This window comes from Oikopleura dioica, chromosome XSR (genome assembly GCF_907165135.1).
Source record: "Oikopleura dioica chromosome XSR, OKI2018_I68_1.0, whole genome shotgun sequence".
NCBI lineage: Eukaryota > Metazoa > Chordata > Appendicularia > Copelata > Oikopleuridae > Oikopleura > Oikopleura dioica.
The window spans coordinates 7,426,990-7,439,348 of record NC_137294.1 but is presented as its reverse complement, the minus strand read 5'-3'; the positions used below and the strand labels follow the sequence as shown (position 1 = coordinate 7,439,348).

Below are 12,359 nucleotides of genomic sequence, written 5' to 3'. Positions count from 1 at the left end.
TCAAATGATGTTTTGCGTTAATGTTAGCATATTTTTAGCCGTTTTTTTAAATTGTGTCAAATGGAATGAAAGTTTAATCAGTTTCAGAAAATACAAGTCGGAGTTCAGTAAGTTCAGTAGGAGGTAAAGTGAACAGGTGTTGAAAGAAAAGGTCATGTGCCAAAGCGATTCGATGCCGGATTGTTCAATGTCATGAAGTAGACCTGAGAGTTTCCCGGAGCTTGTACCGATGCAAAGAATACCTTCAAATGCGGACTAGAATGAAGTGATCGTTTATTACTTACTTTATCGTTGCGCTCGGTCAAAAACTTAAGCTTGTTGGGTCTTTTGTGGCTGAAAACGCCATTGAGAAGGCCCCGATCTACGGATCGGATTTCTATCGCTTTCTCTCCCCAACCCATCACTTCTTGAGAGCTCTGTATGTGGGCAACAGTAAGCGGGTTTTCATTCCAATTCAATATCGTCTCCTAAATACGACTCATTGGCTTGATACTCGACTAAAACTGATTACTTTAATCACTTCTCCGTATGTGTTGACGTAGACGCCCTCATCATTGTAGCACAAAAGTAGCTCCATTCCATCGGAATCGGGCAGAACAACTACTTGATGCGGAATAATGGGCGGAGAGACGTATGAAGGAATGTAAAGATCGTATTTTTTCTCCGTTTCTGTGTCGATCCCATGGAAGCCCTTTTCCGACCCATAAATAAGCTAAATACTTATCAAAAAAAAGAACATGACTTTGCCTGTTACCTTTATTCGAGAGTCTTCTTCAACGGTTAGGTGGACTAAAAGGGGCCTATGTGGTAAGTTTCCGAACGATTTGAAGGGCATGAATTTATGATATGGTTTGGGAGCCCAAGCATAAATCTCGATTGTTTCCTTCGTCGCGATGACAAGAAATCGGATTCTCTGGAAAGTAACCATTCGAAAGCAAATAACCCTAGAAAAAAAGAATTAATGCTGAAAAGAACAGACAAACGAACCCTTCCAGGTCACCGATCGATGAAAATTCGGAGTTTGAATTTCGCGGCGTGCGCCCGTCTTCGGTCTTGAGGATTTTTTGCAGAAGTTTGGACAAGTAATAGGCTTTTAATTTATTCTTTTTGCCACATATACAGATAGCCATGTTGATGCTCTCGACAACGTCGATTTGCTGGAAGCTCTTATCTGCTACTACGGTGTAGACTTTTCCTTGACCCTGGCGATCAAGGAGGAAGAGCCCTTTCTTCGTACCAACAAGAAGGTTCACGCCCCAGAGAGAGGCGCAGTTGATGTCGTATTTGAATTTCTTGGGAAAATCTTTAACCCTCTCTAGGCAGCCGTGCGTACCTTTTTATACTTTCGGATTTCAGGCAATTCTTCATTTACTCTCATTTGCGCACTGGAGGAAGGATGTACATTGATTTTGTCGGCGTTAACTCGTGGCTGACTACTTTTGTGATGGAAACTTTGACTGTGACTGATAGGTTTCTGTTGGAGGTGAGGAGCTTGTGCAAAGTTCTGCTGATGCTGTCGTCTATCCTAGAAGAGCGCTAGAATAAGCTATAAAACCTTCAACAAACCATGAACTGCTTGTCATGAACAGAACGACTATGCGGAAGGTGAGGAGTGATATCGTGATTTGATTGAAGCTGTTCTCTTTGTAAATTTTGCATGATACCGTTTCCGAATACTTGGGGCGTAGAGCTGAGTGGGACGTTTCCATGTTCGAGCGAAAAATCATGAGTCGCGTTTAAAGTAAAACTTGGGTCGGATTTTTGGTGTTTGTGCAGATTCGGATTCGTTGATGAATTGGCTAAAATGACGCTCAGTTTTCGAAGGAAATTTATTCCAACCGATCGAGCTGAATTCGAGATGCGGCGCTCGCTGAGGATAGGAGTAATCATCTTGGTCTGAGTCGGACTCGTCCATAGGAGGGGGCATGTCTGGCAATCGCGGTTGAATACTTGTAAAGCCTTATAAATTTTGGCTATCTTTATTTTCTCACCTGTCCAATGGAACAAAGTCGTTTTCCTCATCTGTATCCGAAGGATAGGTATTTACAGGAATGACAGGCGGAAACTGAGCTGGCGGGAATTGAAGGGGCGATTTTGTTACAACTGCACCAGAGTTTGACCTTGAATGACTGGGCGTGTGATCTCTGGAAATGTGCGGAGAATGCCTTGGTGAGCGACTGTTGTTACTCGAGCCAAAGGTGTTGTTGCTCAAGTGACTTCTCTGGTGGCCGTGTAAGCTTGGACGACCTATGATAAAACGCTCGAAAAATACAAATTTTGTAAAGCAAACCAGGAGGTTTAGGGGATGGTCTGTCTGGCTGACTTCCAGATCTATTGTGAAGATTTCCTGGAGGGCTTTGGAGTTGTTTTTCCAGAATATCTTTGAGTTGTGCTCTTTTAGCAGCATCTGCTCTGATTGCATCTTCTTCTTGTTTCTGTATCATCCGTCGTCTCTCCGCTTGAACCTGTTTTTGCCGAGCTCGCTTGAGTTTTTCCTCGCGTTCTTTCAAGCTCTCATTAAGCGCACTATTGTGCGCGTTCATTTCTGAGCGATTTAGCTGAGCAAATGCCCCGCGGAGAGTTAAATTTTCATCCCTTGTTCCGATCGTGGGATCAGCGGAATCCTCTTTTTCTTCCTCAGAATTACTGTCATCGCTGTATAAATCGTTACGACGCTGCATTTTGTCGATCAACTCTTTTAACTGTTGCTTGATAAGTCGTTCGTTTGTCTGTCCCTTGACAAAAGGGTGGTTCAAAAGATCTTCAGTGACAGGTCTGTGTTGATAGTTCTTTATCAGCGCTTTATCGACAAAATCTACGAAGCTTGTACTCCACTTGCCTTTTTTCATTTCCAACTTTGGCGGTTTATTTCGTGGAATCAGGAAGAGCGCTCTCATAGGATGCAACTCGCAAAGAGGCGGATGACCATGGGCCATCTCGATTGCTGTTATACCGAGAGACCATAGATCTGAGCGATTGTCGTAATCATTTTTCGATGAGTTTTGAGGATCACAGGCGATAACCTCAGGAGCCATCCAATAAGGAGTACCGATGAACGTATTCCGCCTTGCTATCGTTTTGTCAAGCTGAGCGGAAACTCCAAAATCTACCAGCTTCACATCTGCGTTCACAGTAAGCAACACATTCTGTCCTTTTATATCTCGGTGGATTACTTTTCGACTGTGAAGATGTTGCAGCCCGCGCAGAATCTCTCTTGAAATGTAGCTAATCCAATCTTCTTTCAAACTTCTATTTTTAGTAGCCTGTATCAAGTCAGTGACGGATCCTGCGCCACAGTATTCCATGACGAGCCACACCTGATTGTCAGCTCCTTGAGGCATTTTCTTCACGAAAGAGCCGTAGTAAGTTGCAATATTTCGATGGTGCGAGTGCTGTTTCAGCATATTTATTTCCGCTTTGATATCTTCTTCTTCATCCTGTGTTACTGGCATGACTTTGATTGCCGCAAGCTGGCCAGTTTTAATATGTCTTCCCTTGAAAACTTGCCCATAGGTTCCATTGCCAATCGGTTGAACAAGCTCAAAGATACCAGCGGGCTCTTTGAACGCCCCTAGGTCTATTCCATCCAAGCTTTGAGCTAGCTCCTCCATTTCGAAAACGATCGATCTAAGCATGTGACTTTGAATTAACTGACTATAGAAAAATATAGGTATCTTCATACAGGTAGAAAAATAATGATGATAGAAAAAATCAGATTCAATTGTTTTCAGTAAGGCTAGTAATTACGATTCCTCGTCATCGGAATCGAGCTCTTGGATCATTGGCTTAGCTGCAGATGCGACGGGCGCTTGCATAATAGGTTCCTGCGGCCGTTCAACTTTCTGGAAGAGCATTTCTACATCTTCTTCGGGCTTAGTTTGCTGGGCGATGTTAAGAATGGAAGAAGCTTCCGATTTTGCTTCTAACAATGTGCTTTGTGGCTGTTCTGCACTCGACTTTTCCTCGACGGGAACGGTCGTAGTCGAAGGGACGTTTAAAACTATATCTTCAGAATCTGAATCAGACTCGCTATCAGAATCATTCAAGATCGTGACGTTTCGGAAGCCCTTCGGCGCCGGTTTCGTCAATTCTTGCATTCCGGCTGCATCAACAGTTTCAAGATCTGGGAGGTCGTCCATAGAGAATGACTTTTCCGAAACATTTGCGTCCTCGTTGGTTGATTCTTCATTCATAAGCTCATGAAGTGGACGAGTGCAAGGCTGCTCTACCTCTTCAGATTTTGAGGAATCGCTTAACGCAAGGAAGATGTAAAAAAGATATAAAAGTATTTATAACTACCTATCATTGGAAGAGCTTTGGTAATCTTCCTCGCCAGCGGCTTTTGCGGCGGCTCTCTTCGCTTCGGCTTTTTCTCTGAGATTTCTAAGATACGCGATGGAAGCGTTCATCTTCTGTCTATCTTTGTTTTGCCACTTTTGGCGTTCTTCCTTTTCCGCTTCGATGCCGCCTTTCATCCATGCTTCGGCACAGGCCCGATCTCGAGGGAAAACGGGCCGGTCATCGAGGTAGGTGAGCTCCTTGCAACGCACAATCATCGTCTGAAGTTACTAATGAATCACCACTCGGGAAAAGGATAACACCAAGACAACATTATTTCAAGTTATTCTTTATAGATCAGTCGTTTTGATTACCTTTCTGTAGTTTCTAATTTTGCTGGCGACAGAGTTTTTGGATAGATTGAGGACGCGCAAGCTTTCCATCGCTTCGAATATTTCAACCACTCTTGGGTCTTCGATCCGATTATTTTGTAAGTCCAAAACAGAGACTTTTTTCAGGTCCTAAAGTTTCCAGTCATCAAGAGTTTACCAGATACAAACTTGCCTTTAGATGAAGCAATCCTTCATAAGTTGAGACGTGGTTATTTGAGATGTTCAGTGACTGGAGATCCGGGAGGCAATCGAGATTCTCGAGTTTCTTCAGCAAGTTTGACTCCAAGTTAAGTGTGCATAGCATTTGGCAATTTCTTTAGAAAGAAATTTTATTAAATAAGAAATGAAATTTGGCCTTACTCGAGGTTCTCAATTTTTTCAACGAGATTTTGTTGCAAATACAGACTTCTCAAAAGTCGGCATTCACCAAGACCTTCAATTTTTCGCAAACCATTCGATTCAAGCCAGAGACATCGCACTCCAGTATATTCTTCGAGGTTTTCGATTCGCCACCACCCTAAGATAACGTTAAAAACTCCCCAAGACAACCACCCAAAACCTTTGAAATGAAGGTAAAGCTGATCATTAAGGTAAGGAGTTCGATACTGTTTGTTCTTCTTGCAGATTTCCATAATCGCCTCTTTGGTCATGCGCGGGAAATTTGACTTGTTCGAGTTCCAGTCCAGTTCTTTCTCCAGCTTTGACTCACGGCTGTTTTCGTCCTTTTCTGCACTCTTTGGTTCTACGTTATTCAGGGAAATAGTGAACCGTTTCGCTTTTTTCTTCAACGGGTTGAGTGTTTTTTCTTTCTCGAATAAAATTGTTATGAAATTTAGGGAGTCTTTCAACCTTGACCTTTGGTTTAACTTTTTCATCTTTAATTGTGTCTGTTTTTTCTTTAATCGGCTCCGTCTTTTTGATGGGAATACCCACTGGCTCTGATGGAATTTCTTCTATTTGAACCATGTTTCAGAATCGGTCTTTCTAAATTAATCCAAATATGATCGCGTGCTCAAATATGAAAATATTTCCTTTGTTACAGTATAAAAATAGAACAATGAAATTATGAGAGGAGTGGGGTGGAAGACAATATTTATCTAACAAAAGAGAGAGGAACGTATTTGACGCTCACGCAAAACGACCACTGAAAACGAGCTCCAGAACTGGCTTCACCTTGAGAGTCGATAGATCGCTAAGGATGGCTTCTGCATCAACGGAGGCGCCACAGCCGAGTAGAAATTGACGCCTGACAAGGAAAACGCCAACCGAAAATACCGATAAAATTTCTAAAAGTTTCAAATAGTAAGTCTGATAAACAGAGTTTTAAATTATACGATAACGAGTGAGAAAGCATTTATGCAATTTTTATAATACTCCTACTCTCGTTATCGGGTTTAAGGAATCATGAAACGCTGCGAACCTAACGAGTCGTGCCCGACAATAAAGTCCCAAAGGCGCAATACTTCGGAGACATGCAATACACCAGAGAACCCTTTCACAAGCCAGCGAAAGCATATTAACACGGGTCTGCAATTAATGCTAGAGATTTCAATAAAGTTTGCGAGTTTCTTCTAGCTTACTCGTGTAGATGCCTGAAAAGGGCGGGGTCGCGCTGCTTGAAAAAATACTCGAATTGATGTGCCAGTCCGATTATTCCATGATCTATTTGTTTGTTATCTGGAGAATGCAGCTCTTGGTCTTCTGATGTTGATGAGAGATCTTCGACGAAGTGCGCGCTGCCAGAGGAATGTTCGTTATATTTGTAAGCTTATTTGAAGGTATTTATCGACGCTCCCTGATGATAAACGATACGACAAAAGTAGCAATCGGACAATAATTTACCATTCCTGGGTCATGAAACGGAGCTTCAGCAATAGAATGAAGTCTAATAAAATATCTCAGGTACATTTTGCGGAAGACTGCGTAGAGAATTACGGGATCAGAGAAGAGAAAGCAAATAGGTGCCACAAAAAATGAGAAGCCATAGAAAGGCAGCACCTTCGAGGGCGGGTATCTTTCGTCGTCTTCAGCCGCAGTTTGTTCTAATTTGAGGGTATCACATGGCATTTAGGCTAATTCAATAAGCGATCGTAAAATAAGAGCATTTTAATGAATTATTTTTTTTTGTTTTGCTTTGACGCAACCCTGTCCAGTGCTTGTTTACTTATTCTGGCGTTGGATTCGTCTCTTGAAAAAATCATTAAGCATTGGAGGATGTAATCAACAAAAACAAAGTAAAAATCGTCGTTTCCGGCGTTGGTTCTAACGTCATTGAGCAGGAGCTTGTCTGATACGTATTCAAATTCCGACACTTGGCGTCGCAGGAGCTCGTAGTTCGCTCGATCGGCCGCCGTTGGTTCGACTTGAAGAGAAGCTTTCCAGAGATCACCGCGGGATTCTCCGTTGTACTTCAATCCTTTTAGAATACTACGCGCCTGTATACAGTTCGATTTGTCAGACACAGCTGTCGTCTGTGCCGTCCAAAAGATATCCCGGGCGTCTTCGAGGGTGCGTAGCTTTACAGGAGCCGGCATTTCGCCCAGAGGAATATTTTCCTTGCCGGCGTTAGCTTCTTCAACGCACATTTTACACGCTTCGTAAAGCTCCCTAGGAGCGTAAATCGGTTTTATGCCTTCGAGGTTTTGCTGGATCGTCGAGATCTCAGTCCATTTACGATTGAATTCACGCGCCATTTCGGGCGACCGTTTGCGAACACTTGGAATTTTAAGCTCCGTCGAGATCTTTTCCAGTCCCTTTGATACTCTCCGAAGCCATTTTATTCTACCTGAGATGATCCAGTCCGGCTCGTCAGGGAAATACGAAGTTTCGGTTGAGGAGATCTGTTTATAGCCATACAGATGAGAATAGATTTCGTTGAGGAAATGCGTTTCAATATTCTCCCCTAAAAATTCAAGAATCTAAAGAGTCCGCTTATCTTACCGACAACCTTTCGAAGAATATGATCGATTAATTTTTCTTGGTCATCAAGTAAATTCAGATCGGAACTGGAAGCGATATCGAGAATAGCGTCTTGCAATATTTTGAAGCTCTTCGAGCGCACCAGATCATCTGCTAATTCTTCTACCAGCATTCTTCTGAGCTCGTCGACTTCCATGTCTTTTTCTAAATCAAGAAAGATCTATAGTTGTATATTATGATCATTATTTCCGTTCTTTATCCAGTCATAAACAAGTGTACAGACATTATCTCTTTCCTCTTTTGTTCACTTTTCCGCCGACTTTTGAAATATTTTGTCCCTTGCCTTTCTTCGCACCACGGCCCTTTGTCTTACTCGAGCGGTCCTGATCTTTGACGTATCTGTGGAACTTGACGGCTTTTTGGTTCACATCTGCCAAGTCTCGCGCAAAACCAGAGCGTTTCTTTTTTCCATCTTTACGTGCAAGTTTCTTCTCGCGGGATTCCAATTTTTCTTTTTGCACTTGCTCAGAGCCAACTGAACAATCATTAGGTTTTCGGCTTCAAAAATAGGATACATACGAGCTCTCAATCTATTTCCCTTCTTTGCGCGTTTCTGCTCTCGGTGTCTGAAGGCTTCTGCCTTCTGCATTTCCAGCTGAGCTCTGCCCTCTGCTGTGTTCGTGTCGATTTTGTTCTTCTGCTTGCCTCTCGTGTTTCTATTCTTGATGCCCGAGTGCGCGTCCAACATTCTGTCGGCTTTTTCCAATTCACGTTCGTATTTTGTCTGGAACCAGCCACGTTTTTCTTTTGGTCCGTTTTCCAGCTATATGTTGTCTTTATAAATAATTATTATTTAACGAGTTACCTTGTTCTTCGCCGCGTTGACTTGATTTTCAATGGCAGCTAAAGCAGCTTCTTCATTTTCCATGTCAATAATTTTTTTTACTTTCGTCTCGTACTCGTTCAATTTCGTTTTAAAATTGCTGACGACTTCTGCCGCTACGGTTCTAGTTTTGCAGCTTGTTTTGCTCGCCTTGATGATCATTTTCAAAATTTTCCATTCAGATTCGCCAACTAAACCAGCATAGATATGGATTAAATACAGTAAGTTACCGAGAGAAATCGATCTTCCTTGTTTTCCTGCTCTTGCAGTTCTTCCCACTCTATGAACATAACTTTTGTAATTATTTGGAAGAGTCATATTGATGACCGTCCGTACACTGGGAATATCTAAACCACGCGCCGCCACATCGGTACAAACTTAAATATTAATCACTGTAAAGAACTCACTTCAGTTGCGTACCCATTATGTGAGCGGTTCCATTCTTGAAATTCGCCAGCGCTTCGAGTCGAGCAGTTTGAGACATAGAACCGTGAAGTTCAACCACTTTCAATCCGAGCAAACCGAGGAGAATGTGCATACGATGAGCCATTTTCCTAGTCTGATTTTGTTCATGGTAGACAATAGAATATACAATTTAGCGAACCTGCGTAAAGAGAAGAGTAAATCGCGGAAAAGAGCGGGTCAGAAGGGCTGCCACGATCGCTTCTCTGTCTCCTTCTCGTCCAGGCCGAATCCTGACGAACTGCTGCTCGAGGCCATCAGCTACATCAGTATTCGAGGAAATAAAGATCTTCATCGGTTTCGTTAGAGCTACATCAGTAAGCTCTTGAACACTTTCTGTCATTGTAGCAGAAAAGAGCATTGTCTGGCGGTGCTTAGAAGTTTGAGATAAAATTTCTTTCATCTGAGAGGCGAAGAACTCATCGAGCATTCGATCTGCTTCATCGAGAACTAAGATTTCGATTTCCTGCAGAGAAAAATTCGGAGTATTGTGGAGATGATCAATAAGACGTCCGGGAGTGGCGACCAAAATGTCGGGATCGCGGCGCAGAAGTTGCGTCTGCTGTTGCAAATCTAAGCCACCTGCAGCACAGGCGACGGTTACATTCTCAAGCTCTGCCACTAGCTTTCGGAAGACGGCAAAAACTTGTACGCACAATTCACGCGTTGGTAGCAGCACCAAAACCCGCGTACATGATTCTACTTTGCCTGGATCACGAAGCGCGAATCGCTGAAGAATCGGCAAGACGAAAGCACCAGTTTTTCCCGACCCAGTGGTGGCACAGGCACAAATATCTCTTCCAGTTACAGCAACAGGAATGGAAGCCTTTTGAATCGGAGTAGGCGATGTCCAGCCTACATTCGCAAGCGCCTTTAGAAGTTTTCTTTCGAAGCCATAGTCAGCAAACGACTCTTTTTCGTCCTCGTCGTCTGGTTTCACCCAATTCTCGAAGAACTCGTCCGTCTCTGTTGCTTTCTTTTTAATTGTTGTCTGTCGTTCCTTCACCGAATCAACAACAGCGGGTAGCTCGTCGTCTTCAATAACATCGTCGTCTTCGGCAGTTATTTTTTCTTCGCCAGAAGCTTCGATTGTCGTGTCCATTTTATTGCCGTCGTCTACGGGCTGCGTGAGCGCCTCATCATTCAGAACCTTATTGATTTTCTCCTGCAGAGTTGTTCGCTTCTTCTTCTTCTTCGCCATCGAAAGACCGGAATCGAAGCCGATCGGATCCAAGAAAGGATCCTCTTCGTTAAATTCCAATTCTGAGTTGAATGGATTCCTAAATACGTAAATTAATACAGGGACGGTACGAGTGCGGTTCCAACATTTCTTCTCGGTCTTTCTTTGTGAACACTTTTTCTTGGAATTCATCCTCAGAATCGTCCAAGTAATCGATTTCATCTTCCGAGTTAATTGTCTGTATCAAATCGGACATTCTTAAATGGAAACTTTTAATGGGACATTTAAGATCCGTTGTTGAACTGCGAACGTGGTTCATGGACATACGAGTATGACAAGATGCGACAAATATTCTATCAACTCATTCAATTTCCAGCGTTTGATTTCTTAAATTCTTTCCTTTTTCCACGACCACACCAGGGCCGATAATACAATTCGCGAGCGTGCACTATAAAAATGTCGAATAATGTTCAAATTTGGAAAAGATACCTGCTCGCCGATTGTGACTCCAGAGCCTACAATACAGTTATTCAGTTTGCAACCAGTCGAAATTCGCGCATCTCCCATCAAGTAACAATTCGATATAGTAGTCGTCTTCTTCTTGTCGTCTTAAACAACGATAGCGCCAGAAAGATGACATTATTCAACCTGTTGCCTGATATTCAAGGCGACATCGCGGTCCAATAACGGACTTGCGAATAAGTAACTTTGTACAGCCTTCCAGGGCATCGTTACTGAGAGTGTCCGACGCGTCATCCTTGACGATTCTTTCTGTCTCAGCGTCGTTGAAACGGGTCACATTGTCTCCGAAAATGGTCGACTCGTCAACCTTTTCGATAATATATGAACGATTCCGATACAAGGTGCCCTTGTCAAGGTCATACGTACGTCGCAGTTTTTGAGATCCGGGCGTGAATTAACTACCCATTGCTGAAGTAGTTCTTGAGCTATAATTTTCCTATTTGCATAAATTAGATGCTCGACCGAGTCAAGCCGAGTCGTGCCCGACTCGTCAATAACTGCAAGAAATTCGGGGGTTTCCAAGAACGGGAAATCATCTAATCAGAGTTTTAAAGAGTGTCATTTTTATGAGAATCTGAGTAGGAGAATGAACCTGAGTAGGGTTTGTATTGACATTTAATCAACACTGGAATGAGATCGTCTCGTATGGACTGCCAGTGTTTATCATCTGGTGAGTGAATGATCCATTGAATCATGTCTTTGCGGAACAGAAATATGCCTTGGTCATCAAGGTCAGACGACGTTTCTACATGCCCTTCTCCTTTGGTAAGAACTCTACGAGACAGTCTTATAGATTCATCATCATCTAGAAAATAAGTTTGAAAATAACCAATCTCAACTATTTTACAATTCTCGGTGTCGATTGTAAGGAAAACTTTGCGGACAGTCTCGTCGGCGTCTTTTCCGTTGAAGAAGATTAATTTTGTTATCTTGTCCATCGAATGCGTACATTCGGCTCCAGGTAAGTCCTTCACGCTAAACAAAAACATCTGCTGATAAAAGAGAGTTAGATGATTTTACTTTATACCAGTCGATCGTGGACCGTACACTGAAACAAGCGCTGGGTCATAGACGCGACTAATTTCAGCAACTTTTGTGAGTACTTTGCAACAAACAACGTCCACGTAGACGACTAATAAACTCTCTGGAAGACCATCACGGGTATCGATTTCACGGACGGCTTTCCTAATAAATAATTTTTGAACGAGGTTGAACAAGATAGCTTCTTTATAAAGATGATCATTTTTTCTGGATTGTAAAGAGCGCAGTTTCGAACCTGAGAGTATCCAAGGAAGATTCGACTTGACGCACACGGATAAAGTTAGAATCGGGGAGGCGAGATTCAATTGGCACAACGCGCTCATCCGCTTCGTACTCTTTCAGGTCATCACCAGAAATCGCAACATAGATCTCATTCCTGGCGAAACCAACGCTTTCTAGCTGCTTGATAGAGTAATAAAGCATAGGTTTATTGGCCAGGGGAAAAAGGGCCTTTGAATCTTGCGAGATTGAGTCTAGATTTCCATTTTGATACCCCTTTGTTGGATTTTTAATGCAATCTAAGAGGACGTTCTGTCGCCTGCAACTTCAATCCACGCCTGTGCGAGAATAAGCGCTGCGAATTCTGCTGTCTGTCGCGGGCGCGCGGGCCCAGTGAGCGAGGTCGACCTTGATCTGCGACCACTTTGTGGCATCTAAATAAACAAAACATGAGATCTTTCGG

General features: G+C 42.9%; 5 protein-coding genes across 5 annotated transcripts; all 5 read right to left on the bottom strand.

The window, feature by feature from the left end:
• Nucleotides 1–29: 29 nt before the first annotated feature.
• Nucleotides 30–3,623, bottom strand: LOC145707351 (serine/threonine-protein kinase mig-15-like). The gene is made up of 10 exons (XM_081784873.1): nt 2,291–3,623; nt 1,992–2,247; nt 1,840–1,949; nt 1,567–1,799; nt 1,334–1,525; nt 988–1,292; nt 755–944; nt 512–712; nt 285–467; nt 30–242 (listed from the first exon to the last, which is right to left on the bottom strand). Exons 1-10 carry the CDS (start codon nt 3,609–3,611, stop codon nt 153–155), a joined length of 3,081 nt encoding a protein of 1,026 aa, XP_081640999.1. The 5' UTR covers nt 3,612–3,623; the 3' UTR covers nt 30–152.
• Nucleotides 3,624–3,655: 32 nt separating this feature from the next.
• On the bottom strand, nt 3,656–5,656 carry LOC145707356 (uncharacterized). Its single transcript, XM_081784877.1, has 7 exons — nt 5,526–5,656; nt 5,230–5,452; nt 5,031–5,187; nt 4,843–4,984; nt 4,653–4,799; nt 4,300–4,559; nt 3,656–4,251 (listed from the first exon to the last, which is right to left on the bottom strand). The coding sequence occupies exons 1-7, from the start codon at nt 5,634–5,636 to the stop codon at nt 3,744–3,746; spliced, it is 1,548 nt and encodes a 515-aa protein (XP_081641003.1). The 5' UTR covers nt 5,637–5,656; the 3' UTR covers nt 3,656–3,743.
• Nucleotides 5,657–5,682: 26 nt separating this feature from the next.
• On the bottom strand, nt 5,683–7,815 carry LOC145709084 (TBC1 domain family member 19-like). Its single transcript, XM_081786767.1, has 6 exons — nt 7,611–7,815; nt 6,804–7,572; nt 6,503–6,684; nt 6,251–6,437; nt 6,091–6,209; nt 5,683–5,956 (listed from the first exon to the last, which is right to left on the bottom strand). Exons 1-6 carry the CDS (start codon nt 7,783–7,785, stop codon nt 5,799–5,801), a joined length of 1,590 nt encoding a protein of 529 aa, XP_081642893.1. The 5' UTR covers nt 7,786–7,815; the 3' UTR covers nt 5,683–5,798.
• LOC145707353 (putative ATP-dependent RNA helicase DDX27) lies at nt 7,816–10,390 on the bottom strand. The gene is made up of 7 exons (XM_081784875.1): nt 10,261–10,390; nt 9,077–10,214; nt 8,893–9,031; nt 8,703–8,849; nt 8,455–8,663; nt 8,169–8,412; nt 7,816–8,124 (listed from the first exon to the last, which is right to left on the bottom strand). Exons 1-7 carry the CDS (start codon nt 10,368–10,370, stop codon nt 7,874–7,876), a joined length of 2,238 nt encoding a protein of 745 aa, XP_081641001.1. The 5' UTR covers nt 10,371–10,390; the 3' UTR covers nt 7,816–7,873.
• Nucleotides 10,391–10,398: 8 nt separating this feature from the next.
• LOC145707357 (uncharacterized) lies at nt 10,399–12,329 on the bottom strand. The gene is made up of 9 exons (XM_081784878.1): nt 12,235–12,329; nt 11,913–12,172; nt 11,657–11,821; nt 11,484–11,611; nt 11,229–11,441; nt 11,003–11,172; nt 10,763–10,943; nt 10,604–10,722; nt 10,399–10,562 (listed from the first exon to the last, which is right to left on the bottom strand). Exons 2-9 carry the CDS (start codon nt 12,098–12,100, stop codon nt 10,476–10,478), a joined length of 1,251 nt encoding a protein of 416 aa, XP_081641004.1. The 5' UTR covers nt 12,101–12,172; nt 12,235–12,329; the 3' UTR covers nt 10,399–10,475.
• Between the last annotated feature and the right edge of the window lie 30 nt (nt 12,330–12,359).